We start from the raw sequence: 18,754 nt of genomic DNA on the forward strand, positions 1-18,754 counted from the left end.
TAAATATCACTGGCTAATCAAGATTATTGTTCTAAGTGCACCTTCTTCGGAAGTGCGAGCAGTAACCAGTCAAAAATGATCTTAATTTCTAGGAGAATTATCGAAATCATTTCTGTTACGTGTTTCAATGATTATTACTTCCTCATTTCGTCTTATGTCTATATTCTCTATATTCTTTATTATTGCCTTTGCTCAGGGTCATGTTTTTCCGTTGACATGATCCGTACATACTTTATAAATCACCTGAATCATACACCTCCTACCTCTTTAATTTTAGAAACAGCAAACGTAAAAAAAAAATCAAATTTGCTTTGCTTTATCGCAATAGAAAGAATGAAACTATTTTTCGGGTATGACGTCACAGACCCCATTCCATCCGAGGCCCCCAACCCTCCATGTTGTGACAGAAAATGGCTGAATGTGATTTTGAGACACCAAGCATGCCAAGCTTTGTGTCTTTTTCGGAATCCGAACTGTTTTCTAAAATGACGACCTACTTTCAGCCAGCGCCTTGGCCTTGTTCTATCACTAATGACTAATCATCGATATGTTTGCACGCGGGGGCTTCAATCTCACCTTACCCCACGCCAAGCTACTGTACCACACGCCAAGCTGCTCCGGTCGAAATCACCTGATGCATTCATGGTGCGCTGTATTTAACAAATCGTTTTAATCCAATTAAATCGAAGGATCCGATATCCATGATAAACACTTGGGATAGGGATTGAATAGCCGATATGTAGGCAACAAAGAATTTGAATGAAAATAATCGGCATTAGGCCCACTCCTTGGTACAACAATCCGATATTGATTATTAAGATAAAATTATATTATAGCAATAACATTAAATAAGGGCGATAATTAAGGATGATATTCATGTCACAGATATTACTTTTAAAATAAGGTGAGACGGAAAGAGATAGGAGATGAAAGAGAGAGAGAGAGGGGGGAGAGCATGGAGGAGAGGAGGGAGGAGTGGGGCAGACGAGGAGGAGAGGAGGGAATTCACTGTTTATCAGAAGGAAGTTGTAGAAATAATTTTATTAAATATTTTACTTTAAACGTTTTATTGGCTATTCCCCGCCTGAATCTAGTTAGACCGACACTCGATCAACTTCATTCCATGATGAATCAACAGCTATTTCAGTTCATGATTATCTCGATAATTGTAGTAAAATCAAAGGAATGCCAGTGCTGAAATGTGTGTGATAAAATTACTGACAAGTTAGATCAATTATACATTTATTTATCGTTCGTTTGATTGAATGACTGATAAATTGGTTTGGTAGTTGATTGATTAAAAAATTATTCAGTTGATTGCACAGAAGTTTAAAACATACGATCTAGAAGAGGATGAATCTTGAAAACAAGAATTGATTCCCATATTTTAACATACAATGCATTCCACTGATAGTTTCACATCTTAGTAAGATATCAGTGTAGACGGAACAATGTCCGCAGGCTATTTGTTACCTTCCTTTTTCTATTTTGAATTGAAATTGGTGTGCTTTCAAAGGTATTCTGTTACGGTGATGGCGGAATGCAAGGCGCCAACATCTGACTGATTCATGACCCCTGCAACTAACACTGCGTAGGCAAATTTGACTCAATTCGGTTCGTTTGGTATAATTATGTGTCGCAACATGGATTGCGATATGGGATATAAAAGTGATGCTTTTTTTGTAAAGTTAAAATTTGTGAAAGAATTATGCTTCAAAATACAAATAAAAAAAGTATTATTTTGTATGTCCCTTGTCGCTATCCATGTTACGATACATGGCATCAGGACATGCATGTAATGTAGGCCTAGTTGAAGAGGTTATATGTAGAACATCACCAGAGACTGCATGTTCACATTGCGTCCTTTACCCATGACGTAAAACAAAATGTGTCATTATTCATATCCCCTCCCCGACACTAACATCCCGAAGACATGGAAGAACTATTTACTTTGTTGGAAGGAACCAGGGATAGAGGAGGAGTGTAATTTCCACAAAATACCCATCGTTTCCTCTCGTGACAAGAAATCGATCAGACAAAACAAACGATCGTACATGATTGAGAAAAGAACCTTCAGCACGTAATTCAATAGCCAAAATCTCCAAGCATGTTTTGCCTATCCGTCGAGGGTGCGATGAAGCTCATCTTTAGGCGTGAAGATGTACCATGTTAAACAGGAATAGTGCTTTTAACACATTCAGCCTCGAAATCATTATCGGTTCGCTCACTGTATGTCGTACATATCTAACATGGGATCATAATACACAAATGTAAAACAGAGAAGGGAAAGAAAAGGATTTCAGAACACGGTTCAATTCTGTGGAATGATATTCCATCTGCAGTAAGAAGGGCTGCATCCTTGCAATCATTTATTTCATCCTATTGGAGAAACCGTAAATCTCATCCCCGGTTATAAGACAACTCGCTAAACTTTATTCTGTTTGTATCGTTCTATTTTTTGGTCCTTTTTTATGTGTTTAAATGTAGCAGGGCCCTCTGGGAGAACAGTGTAAGTCACTGATGAGGCTACCCTGGATAAATAAGACTTTATGATAATAATAATAATAATAATAACATAGTTATGATTCTCTATCATGATCATGATGACCTTGTAGGTGAGCCCTTTCCGTATGTTCAGAGTATTTCTCCCAGTTACAAGTTGTTTATTTCTTGAAAACAGTTATTTTAGGTATAAAGACTCGAAATAATTATTCTATTGTTTCGTAAATTGTTAATCAATCAAAACTTTGAAGTACGTTCAAGGTCGAAAAACGCATTTACAATTTCCCTAGGCTGGCTAAATGCATAAAAATACAAACGGGAATTTAGAGATATTGGTATTCTAGTTGGTGCATGGTACTCCCATTTTAAGTAACAACCCTTAGAGATGGGTTAGGCAAGGAAAGGAGTTCTATATGAAGGACCATCAGTTTGCGCTCATTCAAATTTTAAATCTCGTTGGTTCGTGTAGCAACATTGTATGATGTGGTTACTTTCTTGTGAAGAGCAGGTATCAATCATGACAATTAATTGATGACATATGACATGCATGACAAGAAATTAAAGTCATAGCTAAAGGTCATGCCCTATCCCCCTTCGACACAGCCATCATCTGGTAAATCCCTTTCATCGAGGGTCATAAGTTCATATTGGTACAATTTCACGACAAACACTACGATGTCCACTGTGTCCGCAAAATCCCCAATCCGACATCCCATCAATTTGCAATAATGATATTAAAAAAACTTGTCATCTGTTATATACATGTCAACTGACCAACAAAAATCATCATACTTAAATCTGGAAAAACTACAATTGGCATGTTAATGGATTTTTCTGTGGATAAACTTAGTAGTCATGCTTACTACTTCTCTCCTGCAAAATGTATGTGTAAGCACTTGTTCTAAAGTTCTAGGTCTGCAGCTGTTTTTTGAACAAGTGGCTACGATCAATCATGGTCAATATTTAAACGTCTGGGTTAGGACAGCTGACCGACATATCTAACCCTTTATGCATTTAACAGATCGGAGGTTTATCAAAGATTCGGAGTAGGGGGTGAGGTCAATGCTTTTGTATTACTAAAAAGCAATAGGAATAATTGTGACGTAGGGGAAGCTGGTTCAACACTTCATTTGATTTCTTTAAATATAGAATAACTATTCATGTTAGAAAATAAATTTGGGAACATTACAAGGTGAATTCTTTATTTTGTTTGAAGCACTCCTTGGTTCTGCCATGTGGGTCTTATGACCACGTAAGGATGTGGGACTTTGGGGCCATGCCACACCCCCCAGAAAAAAAAGTTTCACGACCAACAAAAAAAGGAGAAAAAGACAGAAATGAAAGGGAAAAGGGTGAAATATGATACACATTCTGAAGAGTACGTCAAATTATTTAATATAACTTGTTTTTGTATCAAAATAATCAAATTATTTGATTGCTCGCTTCTCTCTTTCGCAGCTTCTAGAATTTTTGCCCCATACGCCATTATCTGGTCCCTTTTTTTTTTTGGGGGGGGGAGGGGGCTTATAAAGCCACTTCTTATGACAGATGTCTTCAAGGATTTAAAGGGAAAGATATAAATGAGAAACCCTTAACATTAAATGAACAAACTGTCGACCATGTCAAACCTGGTCTATTACTCAAAGAAGATAATTACGTTGACACCAGAGGCGTCGATCCTGGGGGGGGCAGGGGGGGCGATCGCCCCACCAATGAAAATATTGGGGGGGCAAACATATCATTTTGCCCCCCCAATAATTCCGGATATGCATTTAAAAAAAACAAGATTGTAATGTTCAGCAAGCGAGATTGAGATACACAACTCGTTCTTTATTTAAAATCGTGCTCAAAATGTCCGCTTTTCAGATTGGAATATAAAAATTTTCAGCTCGCGCTTCGCGCTCGCATCATTTCTGTAGCAAAAACCCATACTTTTCATGATTAAATTGGTGAATGTTAATGTCCCATTTTCAGTTCTAAGCCTCAAAAGAACTGCTTCAATTTGCAATCATCTTTTCTTGGATATATAGCTTGTTCTTTATCAAAAACGTCCAGTAAACTGTCATTTTTTCAGATCGAAATATCAAAATTTTCAGCTCGCGCTTCGCGCTCGCATCTATTCTCTTTTAGATACAAATCTTAATCATTGGTACCAAAAATGCTTAGAATATCAAGTTTTCAGCTCAGAATATAAAGAAATTTGAGCTCACTCTCGGCACTCGTACTATCTGTGTAGTGAGATACGTGTCTGTGTCTCATGAGTCATACATATATATAGATATATACATATATATATATATATATATATATATATATATATATATATATATATATGTGTGTGTGTGTGTGTATATATAATATATATATATATATATGTATGTGTGTGTGTGTGTGTGTGTATGTGTGGGTGGGTGTTTTGTACGATCGAGCGCCTTTGGAACGTTAATGATTTCGCCCCCCCAATCTGAAAAATGGATCGACGCCCCTGGTTGACACCGATACAAGTCCTGAGGCATACCATGGACCTATAGGTCCATGGGCATACGTAGAAGAAACGGTGAAATACAGTGGCTACTTCGTGTTTATTTAGTTCCATCAAACTAGGATGGGTGGTAAGGTTAATCATACTCGATACGCTTCTCATCAGACTTCTCTGGTTTTTTGAGAGCCTTTTCACTCTTCTTCAAACTGAATGCTTTTTGAGAATAGAATGACCGCCCCCAATCACCTGATCGATGACCTGTCCAGCGGCACTGATTCAAATCCACTTGACCATTACTCGGACTTTGAGGTCGTGTGGTTAAAAGCAGCCATGGCTGTTTGTAAATACTCTATGCAAAAAGTTTATCAGAAGAAACGCCAAAGAGAAAGGGGTGGTGAACGAAAAAGCGGATAGAAAATTGTGCGAATAAGAATGATAAAAAGATAAAGAATCACATGGGAACAGAGAATTGTGAAGATCGAAAATGTTGGAATTCTGTCAAACATGGGAAACGTCAACCATTTTGTTTTTTTATTGGCGTTTTAATACAAAATGTAACTGCCTTCTATAATTGAATTACATTATTCCTATATATATAGAGTAGAACGCAATGAAACGATACGACTTTCATCTGTTAATCATGTTAATGATGATATTTGGAAACAGAGGACCAAAGTCGCATTAAGAAGGTGTTTTTCAATTTGTTCGCTTGAATTGTTTGTTTTCTATTGGGTCAATATTTTTTAATTAGCATGAGGGGACTAATTATTTTTGACTAACTGTGATAAAAAGAAAAGAGTTTACTTCAATAAAAAATAAAATCTGGATGTTTTATCACGATTCTCTGTATCAAAACACAAGTGATAAAAAGCGTAAGAAAAGTTTAACTTCTTGAATTATGATTTCTACTGCTTATCCCTCCGCGTCATTTGGTTTTGGAAGTAACCAGTTTCGCACAATCGCATTTGTAACACAAGAGCCAAAGTGGCGCCGTTCCACCGGTAATACAAGCCTAATTCGATACTTCAACTGTGCTTTCAAAAACTGTTATGCCTTTTAAGATCAGTATCTCTCCCTACTCGTTGAATGCTTTAACGTGTTTGATGTGAGAACGCTTAGGTCGTTTGCTGCTTGGGCATTTCAAACTTCTCATTCAGTTGTGAGAGAACTGAAGAGGCAGATCGCTACAATGGTACTTTCTTCTTTCTTTATATAATGTGCTTCCTCCAAAATGTTTGCGCGTTTCTTAGTTTAATGAATAATAGAATTAAGATACACTCATAACAAATCAGTCAAATTGACTACACCAGTAGTCGGCTGGGTGCAACTGATATATCTAGCCACATTTCTGACATATATTCTGGTCAGAAATAACTATGTTGTGGTAAAATACGAATAGAAAATAGTCAAATATGATTAGAATAACAGTTGCACTCAGCTGACCCTATTAACTAGTCATTCTTTACTGATTTGTTTTTAGAGTGTATTGAAGTAATAGTTATTCTCCATTTTTTCCTTGTCCATTCGGTATGAATAAAATCTGAAGTAATAAATGCTAAAAACATTTGCGATAGAATTCAATATATTTATTTTACACCACCTTTCCGTCAACAGCACAAACAGAAACTCTGCACTAAAACAGGGGCAGCGAATAAAAAGAGATACATTAAAGAAGAAAACTCTGGAAACAAAGCCCTTCCCTCAGGCTGTGTCGTGAAATGGATTTGAAATTTGAGACGCGCAGAACTGCTCCTGAACTTAGAGCTTTTGGCTACGATACGTCACAATGTAGACGGAACATTCGATAATGAAAATATCAAAAATATATATTTACCCGGGCTATTTGTCATTTATGTTCGGTTTTGGATATTTTGATTTTTTTCGATGAAGAAAAGAATCACTTACTGCGTATCATGTTTTATACACAGAATAAATATTGAAACTTTATCCGATTTGTTTCTCGAGAATACATATACAAATTACTAAATAATTCCATATGTTTAAAATGGACATCGGCAGGAATGTAGAAGGAATTTTCATTGCTAAACTATGGCCACTTTGTTCGTGAAATCATTTCAGAAGCAGAATTTGGGGGGGGGGGGATTAGTGGTAATAGGGATGTGTAGAATTTCTACATACTACAGACGCGAAAAGAAAATATTTTAAAATCAATTACGAATGAAATTTGGTCAAGACTTGAATAAAAGGTGGCATATTTTTTTGTATCTTTATCAAAACTTTCGCACAGTCAGACTCCATCGGATAAGCCTAGCTACATTTTTTTCTATAAAATATTGTTGCAATTAAAACAACACAATACAAAAAAACAGAATCGCACCCCATCCCCCCCCCCTCCAAAAAAAAGTTGGACTGTGAGATTTTAAAAGGCATCCTTTATATGTTTTTTTTCCAGTTAACTTAACCACCGCTAGAACAAACTGTATATTATTGAAACATACATTTTGCAACTATACCAGAAGCTTAGAAACCATGTGTAAAAGTTATAGACATGTCCTTGTATCATACATATATTAATTTCAAGTCACTGTCATGCGTTATAACACACTATTTGTTTCTTTCATGTAAAGAAATAAGAAAGTATTTAAATTGAAGAATAGGAATTTCCAATTTTCTAATTTCAATTTATTTCATTTTCAACAGAACAAAGTAGAATGGTCGAAATAATTACAATGAACTTATACAGACAATATAAATTGAGGCATGTACAATATATGATATTTTTCTATAAGTAAAACAAAACAGAGTATTATATAATGCAAAATATCATAAACATAAAATAAAGTTTATAAAGAGGATGGGAAACCTCTCTTAAGAGTTGTTTTGATCTCTATATATCAGATGACGATTGTTCTTGTCTTATTAATAACGGATGAGACCACCCCCCCCCCCCCTGTATATCAAACACGACATTCAAGAAACAGCGCGTTCAAGTTTAGGAAGACAAGATAAGGGGGAAAAGATTGAAGAAAAAAAAACGAAGATTCTTTTAAGATCGCATTTATGAAGAGCTGGTAGTATCTGGTAAATTGCATGGCAAAGAAGTAATATAATAGTGTTTACGTTTGGCTACCAACAAGTAAAACATTTATTCAACCACTATATCACAACAGCGACATGAAAATATGCTATCAAAATTTCCTACAGGTTTTTTTTTTTACAACATTTTAATTTCTGTGTATTTTTCCCACCAACTCAAAACCTATCTCCAATTCCCTTCACTCTATGTCATCCCATGTCCTTTCTCGTTACTAAACTGCCTTTAGTTTGTCATCCATTCATCAATGCATGAAAGAAAAAAAAACACCTTCCAATGCAGTTATTTTATTTCCATATTCCATCGAGTCACACCACTCGCAATTATAATTAAAATGGCCAACAGTTTATCGCAGAAATCAATCACTTCGTGGCTTCCTCCCACATCCAACACCCGATGTCCATCTGCAAAATGTGTGACTTTTTCACCTCAAAAGCGAGAAAACGAACAATAAATTTAACTCAATTTTATTGACTCGTGTTAGATATCACCAACGGGCGACGCCTGGTCTCTGGCCCACATACGTGCTTCCTTAGATCACATCCAAATCAGATCGTCGCTTGCAGATTCAGTTTCATAAGAGAAGGACTAGATACAGTTATAATCATAATTATCATTGATTATTTTTAGTCAATGCGCCATTAATATGTAACCCCCTTGTTTGTTAAGAGGTTTGTGGTATAATGTTATTCCGCCAGGGGGGTATCTAGGAGAAATAACGTCCCGGATGTTAATGCATTCACCACGTCCCCCGTTTGCAAACATACCCCAGTTCGAGATGAAATCGCGCCCCTACAAATTCGTGACCACTCTGACGCTGATAGATAATATTTCATGAGACTGTCTATCAAGGTAGCTTTTGTTTGCTTCCGTGTTCTATCTTCATCTGCCCCCTTCCCGCCCCTGTACCTTAATATATGTTTCATTATTCTGCACTCATTATGTATACAGTATTTATAATCCAGCTTGATGAAAAATAAATGCCACGTGGGTGTAATATCCAGAACAAGATAATACCATTATCATTCTTGTCGGTATTAAAGAATGATAATACCCACATTATATGTTTTATTATTTCGCAATGAGGGTTCAGGAAGTGTTAGGAAGAAAGTCCGAGTCTGTCAAATTAACTCAAATGATAATTGATAATGAAATGTAATTGATAATAAAGCTACTTTTTTGCTTTGTCTTTAACCAAACAAGAGCATCGCATGGTCAGGGCATCAGGTGAATCATCAGAAAAATAATTTTATAATGATAATGATTTTGAATTCACCCAACATGCAGGGTAGCCACATAGCTGATCTCTAAGTCAGCACTGCTCTAGTCTAGCGCTTGACAATTTAGTAGGCAGACTGTTCCATTTATTTAAGTCCCTGGTAAGACTCGGCCAGATATCGAACCCCGACCTCCAGTTCGCCAGTTGAGCGCTCTCCCACTCAGCCACCATGTCCGCAGAAGCCTCTGACACAATACAACTCATCCCGTGGTTACATCAATGCTTGTAGGAGAGAACTATTTCGTGGTTCAAGATAACCCATTATGTAATCCAGTATTCTTTTTCTTATCTTTCTAATACAGATTTCGATACGGCTTCAAGAGAGTGTTCCTCTGTCTTTTACCAATCCGGATCAATGGATACAATCAGCAGCAAGGTTCGAACGTCCCTGCTAGCTCAAACGCAACCAACACAACCAACTACATGTGCAGCCAACGAATAGTCAACGGCAAAGACCACAGAACTGTGTCTTATCGGATGCCTTCGGTCGGTATAACATCGGCCAGTGACTCAGCCGAAGATACGATGTGATGCCGAACTCCGGCCGAAGACACAATGTGATGCCGAACATTCGTCAAACTCTGCCGAATGTGCTTGGACAGAATAACACTGGATGTCTTCATGGGCGCCTATGTGTAAGGACTGGAAGTGGAGACGGCATTGACCGAAAACCTAACGGAACGGTTCTCGTGATGTTAATGCATCAGCTTATTGAAGATAAGATACACATGACAAGTGAACAGGCCTGCCTACAACACCCTCCCTTTATTTAAACAGGGGAAAACTTTTATTTTGTTGATGAGAATGAATTTTATGAATATCTCTGCCGTATTTTGACTCCGAGGCATGAGAAATTTGTTGATGCCGAACAATTATGATAATTGAAATACAGGCCATGTGTGTTCCATTCGTTCTCATGTAGTAGTCCGACTGCCCTGTTTCTTGTTTGGCTGCACTTTAACTTTATATTGTTAAAAAAGTTGACATTGTCGCCTTGGTTACTACTATCCCCAAACCCCTTAATGTATTTTTTATGCACGTTCTTGGAGATATGAGTGAAATAAGCTAAACGCTATAATTCATCAGCCTCGCTTTGAGAAGATAGCTACATCCAAACTGCCTCGGAAATGACAAATAGCCCCATCTTCGACACCTCAATTATTTGTTTTCATCAATTAAGCATCTAACTTGACGATTTGGTATCAAATGTGGATAGGTCGGATATAAGCATTGACGACCAATATTAGTGACCTTTTTTTGCCGTTCTGGATCGCACTGATGCCATAATGCAGTCGCAGAAGAACGCATGAAGTTACAGCAGAGCGTAGTAGACCGAACAAGAACGATTCAAGAAGGCCTTTTATCCTCCATTAGGGCATTTTAGCAATCACTTTGCAGACGCTTTCTATAAAGCAGATATTCTTTTGTTAAAGCCTTCCATTACAAAGCAGCCTTTGCCGAAAATTTGTGAATCAAGGCAGCAGTGTTGTCCTGAACCTTGGACAAACTACATTTTTGCAATTATTCGTCCGGTCAAAATCTTTAGACAATGTGCTGTTCAGGTCCATCAACAATCGACAATGACCTCTAATCTGTCCATTGTGATTTGACCGGCATTTTCAATAGATTCTGAACTTCCAGAAATCGTCTGCGAAGTGAATACTAAAATACTCTACTGACCGACTGTCTAACTTTGACCATTGCTCTTGTATGAGAGCATCTTATAAGGACCATGAAACAAAAAAACTGATCTTCCTCATTAACTCCTCCAATATGTCCAACCTATATCAAATCTATATTTTTTGGATAAAAATTGAGGTTGTAATTGATGGCATTTGTCTCCATTTTGGGGCTATCCCACGAGTATTACGAACAAGAAAGGGGTATTGCATTCTGTCAATGTGAAGCAGGTTAATTAGTTGTCTTCAGATATACGTTGTATTTTTAACCCCAGTTTAGTTTTAATGTCTAATGCCATCTTGTTAAATTCATAGAAGTAAAACGGAAGGATTTGACTCCAAATGATTTCTGTATTTATTTACCTGTTAAAAGAGTACATGTCTCATATCATTTTGTATTCCAATCGTTATATAAACGATTCATTATAAATGTGTTGATGACCTGCACAATATGCGAGCATGATTTTTTTTTTATTATTTGTCGATGACTCAGCGTAAAGACCAGTGGCGTAACTACGGGGGGGGGGCATGGGGGGCACGTGCCCCCCCCCCCCCCCATCGGCTGACCACAAAAAAAACGGGAAAGGAGAAAAAGAGGGAGAAAGGAAGAGAAACGTAGCGGGAAAGAATAAATTATTTTTCATTATAATTATAATAACAATTATGTTATATTGCATAAAAAACATTTTTCATAACTTTATGAAACATGATTTGCTCAGGGCCTATGTCTTCATTGTTCCTGGTGCTCGCATTGTCTGTTTAACGAGATATATAATCTTACTAAAACCTCCCGTTTTCAAGTCAATATACACCAAATATATTTCCGCGCACTTCGAGTTATTATTGTTTTATGCAGTGAAATATGCTTCTTATTCATGACTACTTAAAGTGATTGCTCCATGTTAAGGTCTTAATATAAAACATTTTCTGTCCGTGCTTACGTTCGCATTAGTGGATTGGTGATATTTGCCTGCTCTTCATGAATTTCTAAAATCAGTCCCTAAAATGTCCCTTTTTCTAAGTTAAATCTGAATATAAAAAAATTCAGCTCGCGCTTCGTGCTCGCAATATTCGGTTAGTGAATTCCTACAAACAAGCCTTAGAATGCCCCTCTTCAGGTCTGAATTTCATAAATATTCAGCTCGCGCTTCGCGCTCGCAATATTTGATTAGTGAGATGCGTATGATAATCATGATTACGACAACAAAAAGTGCTTCGTGTGTTTAGATGTAATTACAAAAAAATTAGGAGGCGCTTGACACTCGCATTAGATGACTATGGTGAGATATGCATACTCTTAATGGATTCCTTTAAAAAATAGTCCTTAAAATATCCCTGTTTGGGGTCAAAATATACAAAAATTTCAGCTGGCGCTTCGCGCTCGCATTGTTTGTTTAGTGAGACAGGTACGTATTATGATTAAAAAAATTTGCTTATAATTATGTCCCTTTTGGGTCTGAATATCAAAAATTTTCAGCTCGCGCTTCGCGCTCGCATTATTTGGTCAGTGACATACATATCCGTTTAATGCACTGTACTTAAAATGTCTCTATTAGGTCAGTATACCTAGCAACTGAGCGCGCTTCGCGCGCTCACTAAATGACTCAATTTTTTTGCTGGTGTGCCCCCCCCCCCCAATGCCGTGACCCACGGTACGCCACTGGTAAAGACTATAAAACTACCATGAATTATGTCATTCACATTTATTATCATCTGGGGACAATGCTGGGGGTAATATCTGGAAGTACTTATCCTGGTGTTTATTCAATTAATGAAAACAGTTAAACAGGTATCGACGGTATATTCATTTAGTTAAAATGAAGACTGTCAGAGTCTCCTAACAGCATAGGCGACGATACTGCCCTCTAGCGTCTATGGCGCAACAACTGACAACAACAAATATCTCTTCGGGGAGATAGTCTATAAACTAAAGCATAATTGTCGTAGGGGTTAGTTGTCAGGGGTATTCGTCTTGGGTACTAAGGGGTGGGGGATGTCCTTGTGGTATTTTTGTATTCTCCCTAAAGGTTAATCCTGAAAGGTTAGCTTGCCCATGTTGCAAGCAGTTATCTGGATGGTGTTTATCCAGGCGGTGGAAAGTGCCGGATACACATTCGATCAAAAATAGTTTTACTTACCTGCTATTATTGAAATGAACAGACTAGTTTTAAAATATATGCGCGTTCTAATGGTATAAACTTGTCTAGGTCACACCTGTTTATTCTTATTTAACAATGTGGGGAAAAATTATCGAACAGCTAAATTATACAAACACCATCATGATTATGAAGCCGTCCTCATTAAATCCACTGTGTGGATAATAACAATGAGCTACTGAAACTATTGTAACCAAAATCGGATTTACAAAAATCATCAAAACTCCGAGGTAGATCTATTCCCAGGTAAAAAAATAGGTGAGCTTGTGGATTAAGGGAAAGCTGTTAGAAGATCATTTTTTCCTCGATTTGACAAGTCAATATATTTTGTTGATCCTATAATCGTAACAGCGGTAGACCTTGTAATGAGTTTGTGAAATAAACAAGTCTTCTCCAGAAATTATACAACAATGCCTTAAAATGTTAAAGTAGGGCAACACTTACGTGTGCGTGTTGTTTATCATTTGAAGAATAGTTTGTTTATATAATGTGAAAAGATAGGCAACTATTTACCCATTAAAATAATGAAAAACTTATGGGTTTATTGCTATCTTTATATAAGGGATGTATTATACTATTCCGTTTGTCCATCACTGAACACGTTTCCTTCAGACATTATACACATTTTCAATGTTTCAATTTGACATGTTGGATAAGAACTACATTTATGGCTAATGATATAATATATTTCCTTTATTAAGTTCCATATTACATTTTTGGAATATCATTTCCAAACGCTGATAAACCAAGTTGGTATAACAATTGTGATAATAACATGTGTCGTCTGTAATTACACGTGTTCAAAGAAATCATTCAAACACTGTCTTATTTCCGATTGCCTGTTACAAGCTGCCGTAGGGGCATATAACACAATGATGGAAAGGTTGTCAGAATTTGTAAAAATCAAGTTTCAAAGAAATGAAACATCAGCCAAATCCTATTCTGGTATTGTGTAAAGTATTAGTTTGAAATTGCTATAGTAACATACTTCATTATCTTCTAATGCATTGTATTTCCTTTTATTTTCTACAGAAATACTGATAGAAATGGACATTATTTACAAATCGAGAAGATTCTAAATGAAAAGTTTATTGGAACCTTGCGAAAGAAGTACGTTAATGTATCATCATGGCAAAGAACATGATAACAGAATATAGAGAAAGGGGTTCCTAATACATTTGGAGATGTATGCGTAAAAGGAGCCGCGCATTGTATTGAATTTCGAGTCGTAATTGGCTGGAGGAAACTCGAATTTTGTCGGAACTGTTCCTAACGTGATGGTGATGATGGGAAAGTTATTGAGTACATGACCGTTATACATGATTTCCTTTTTTTTTCATTTAGAAAAGACGCAGATTTGCAACACATTATCAATGTTGTGGAAATTTTGAATCATTTTAATACAAGTGTCTACTGAAAATTGTATCATTGATAAAGATGAATGATCACCAGTATCTCAGCTCTTTTTTTTTACATTTTCCCTCTCTATTTTCGGCTTTAATTAGACATGGCAGGGGGAGTGTGACCACTGGCACACAGATATATTATTTTCTGAATATCATTTGAAAATCTACCACAACATTAGATTTTTATTTTAACAGTAAAGAATTTTGGCTCGCTCGTTTCGCTCGCTCGGGAATTTAAAAAACTGCCACACACCTCATTCTATGCCCCCTCAAAACTGTTGGCTTATTACGCTACTGACATTGACTTACTGCAGGGCTTCGTAACACAAAGGTTTGCGATGAATTGCAAATATGAAAAAAACCGCACTCATTGGCTCCCGGTCAGTATATTAAACAGAGTACGCATGCAACGATGATCTTGATTGGTCAGTGGTATTTAGCGATTGATTGCAAACCTTTGTGTTACGGAACCGATGTGACATACCGACACTGGTACTAACGTGACTAGAATGTCCAGATAGTATGTAGATGTTCTCCGAAATGGATGAAATTTTGTATTTTATTTGCATTTGTTTTGTCAGAATTGTAGTATCTTAATTGAAATACGATAGCATATATGCACCGAAGCTATAGGCCTTCGCATTATAGCACTACCTTAGTTTTTATCTCATTAGTAAACCTTGCTATCCAGCTACAATGATAAAAGGTATATCCCACGCATTATTACTTTTTAGATATTATGATGAAATGGATAAGATCGCTAGGCTTTTATTCTTTAAATTAACAACATCAGTATCAGACTATGTCCAGAAGTGATTTTATCATAGTATAATACTATATATAACTATCTTGGTTACGTCTCTAAATGTCGGGGGTGGATGAACGCAATGGTTCCAATTGTTATCCATATTCTGAATACATACGCCACATTGAGCGTTGGACTCCGAGCTGATGTATAAAATCAAGAAATTTCAAAGAGAAATGGAGATTGTAAGTGGCGCCTTCTAACACCCCTCTTTAGCTGATATGAAAACCGCCGGTGTTGAGTGGGTGTTTAATGACAGGACTCAGAGTTATCAAGTTACCATTGCGTGACAACTCGAGAATTATAATAACCACAAAGCTCAAACCGTCAGAACAAATGTAGACACAACATCAGACTGGCTTGGTTTATCAGTATTGTGGCCAAACTTGGCAAGACTACAGTAAGACTATTTAGCTAGGAAAGACTTAGGAAAGCCACAATTCTGACTGCAATTCGTAAATTTTATTAGCATTATGTAAATCTGACCAGTATTGTAAATCCTTTTGCTAAAATCTGACTAAAAAGAGATTACTGTAAAGGGACATAGTAGAGAATAATTATGATAATACTATATGCAACATTTAAATAGCGTTTAATACAATATGTTTCAAAGCGCTACATTCTATTACCCCGGCTTTACAGCGGTATCTTAGAATGATATTCATGTTGTTGATATTGGAGAATAATACAGTTAATTTCATATATTTATAATAGACCCAGAACAGTTATGTGACTTTGCAGCAGAATTCTTGAACTAGATTTACATATAGAATTTAGATAATCTAAGATTTACCAAAAAATATTCATGATTTCAGTCTTAATCCAAATTTAGACTTGTCTTTATCCTTAGTCGATCTGGATTTATCACAAATTCATTTAATACAGAGCGCAAAAGGAAATATGTTGAAGGGAAAATATACTTTTATGGAGAAAATAATATTCATGTCAATATTCCTTTTAATCAGCCGGTTAATCTGCCTGTCTGACATTCAACATACTTACTACATCATGTACAACAACCACTTCTTATGAATAATCGGACTTTCATGACTTTGACTATCAATTTTCCCCTTGTGACTGACAAAAATAATGTTCGAATTGTGTTCAGACGGACTGATTTACTCCAAAAGAAGTTAAAAACCAAGCTCCTTGTTAACACAATCGGGTAAAGAGGAAACATGGAGAGAAAAATCCTGATCTTTCTTGGGGGTTATTAACATGACTTTTAATACTCGTATTGTTTAGAAAGTCGTTTACCTCTTAATGATAAAACCTGGTATCAATCGGTTAAAACAATACCCCCCGAGGGATGTTCTGGTCAATCGACTACCAACCACTGCTAGTTCGATCGGTGTATCTTCAAATGCGTCACAAGAACAAGACGACCCTGGGGGTACCTTAATGAGTTGTTATATAGACAGAAAGCGATACTTCTCAATGCCCTTACCACTTTCTTCAAATTGCTATCCTTTGCTATGTTTCGTCTTTATCAGTGAAGGTCTTCAAAACCAAGCCAGCCTTTCATCAGTTTGCCAGATCTCTAAGCGCAGATTGGCTATGATGTTTTTCATATTGAAAGATGTCTGCTCCCTGCATCCGATACAAAAAAAAATCACCCACCTAATTTCATCTCTGCTCCTTCCATGTTCATCCGCGCCATTTTCTGTTCTTCTTCATTACCTTGTTGGGACGTCGGTTGTGAGTTTGGTCATTATTGTTTCAGCTATTGTTCCATGTCAAAAGTACAACTGCAAAACTATATGCTGGACCTCCTTGCTTCTCTTACGCTCTTTTATTTATGTTCTTCATGTTCTTGTCTTTGGTGAGGTGTTAAATTCATAGTTCTTATCTTATTACGAAGCTGCATGTCCAAAATTTCACAATCTCAGTTCACCACGCTAATTAAGATGATGAATGATACATAGTGATAGGGTTCTGAAGTTTATACCTCCTATCTCCTTAGTCTATTTCTTTATACATGTTATATTCCATTTTGATTCGTGGTTTGTTGGGGTTGAGGATATCACGAATTTTGAATTTTTAACTTGAGTTGTGGGGATGATACTCCGTTCACATTACTTGATGGTTGATAGAATTGGTCTCATTGTGAGAATATGAGTATATATGACCTAATTGTACAACAGAGTTCAAGTACAAGTTCAAACCAGGTAACATTTTTAGCAGTATGTATTTGATTTTTTTTGTATATGTTTCTTATTAGATATCTACATATTTTTATTTTTTTTTCAATTTTTATAAAGCTTTGAACGAGTCAATTTCATACAAGATCCAACAGATTATAACATTAAAAGGATATGAATTAGATTTCATTGGTTTTTTATTACATCATTCTCTACTTTTGCGAAACAAAAACGTGTAACTAACAAGTTTACAAAACTCTTTGCTCTGATTTGTCTCTTCATCACCTTACGATATCGGTTTTAGAATATTAGAGATATTTTTCTTTCAGCACAAGCCAATAAAAACGAAAAGAATGATGTTGAAGGCGCTATCTTTGGTTCCTTGAAGCGCATGCGCGATGATGCATGTAAACTACGTTCAACAACTGTCGGAGATTTTGTAATTGGTCGGTTCCATGACATTTCCTTCGGCGACAATTGCTTCGCTGTAAATTCCACACACCAATGAAACGACCAACTTCAACTCTTAAATTTTGACGCTATACCTTAAACCTAACATATAACCCTAATGCAACCCTAATCCTATAACTTAGAGGAAATAAAGCACGGAGCGATTGTCGCCAGAGTAAAGGTCGTGTCGCTATTTGGGTTGGGCGGAGGAGGGGGGGGGGGGGGACCCTTTGCCATATGCTGTTTTATTAATAGATGAAAATCAACGGGGAACGCCTCCCCCCATGAACGTCAATGGATCCGGCATTGATAAGGATTGTTGACAGTAATGTAGTAATTTCGTTCACTTCATTGTCCCATTTCAGAATGTATGGATATAACATCACAGGAAAACAGAATAGTTTGTTGATTAATACGCACTGTTAGTTATGTTGTTACATACAAAAATAGTTATTTATGTCATTATAATGTCTTATGGGCGAGAAATTATTTCGTTTAATTTTGTTTCTCGTTTACACTTTACATGTTATTTGGTATAATTCTATATTGTAATCAGTTAAAATAATTAGCGAGATCCTTTACCTATAAATGATTGTTATAAACGATATCGATAATTCAGAATGTTGGCGATAGAATAATGATGTTTACTGTGTCTATATTTTTTTGTATATGTAACGCCATGAATAGACAGACGAATTTACTTACCTGTCCAGTTTGATTCTCAGTAATTTTTGGAAAAGGAATTGAAGTAGCTATTGATTTACCCCTGCGTTACTGATCGATGACCTCGTCTTTTTGA

General features: G+C 36.5%; 1 protein-coding gene across 1 annotated transcript in view; it reads left to right on the forward strand.

Moving 5' to 3' along the window:
- LOC129281190 (tachykinin-like peptides receptor 99D) overlaps positions 1–9,849 on the forward strand; it is a 45,478-nt gene extending 35,629 nt beyond the window's left edge. The window contains exon 4 of the mRNA XM_054917134.2: positions 9,621–9,849. Coding sequence (XP_054773109.2) covers positions 9,621–9,849 — 229 coding nt within the window. The remainder of the gene's footprint in view (positions 1–9,620) is intronic.
- The last annotated feature ends 8,905 nt before the right edge of the window (positions 9,850–18,754 follow it).

The sequence above is a fragment of the Lytechinus pictus genome, chromosome 18, assembly GCF_037042905.1.
Source record: "Lytechinus pictus isolate F3 Inbred chromosome 18, Lp3.0, whole genome shotgun sequence".
Taxonomy (NCBI): domain Eukaryota; kingdom Metazoa; phylum Echinodermata; class Echinoidea; order Temnopleuroida; family Toxopneustidae; genus Lytechinus; species Lytechinus pictus.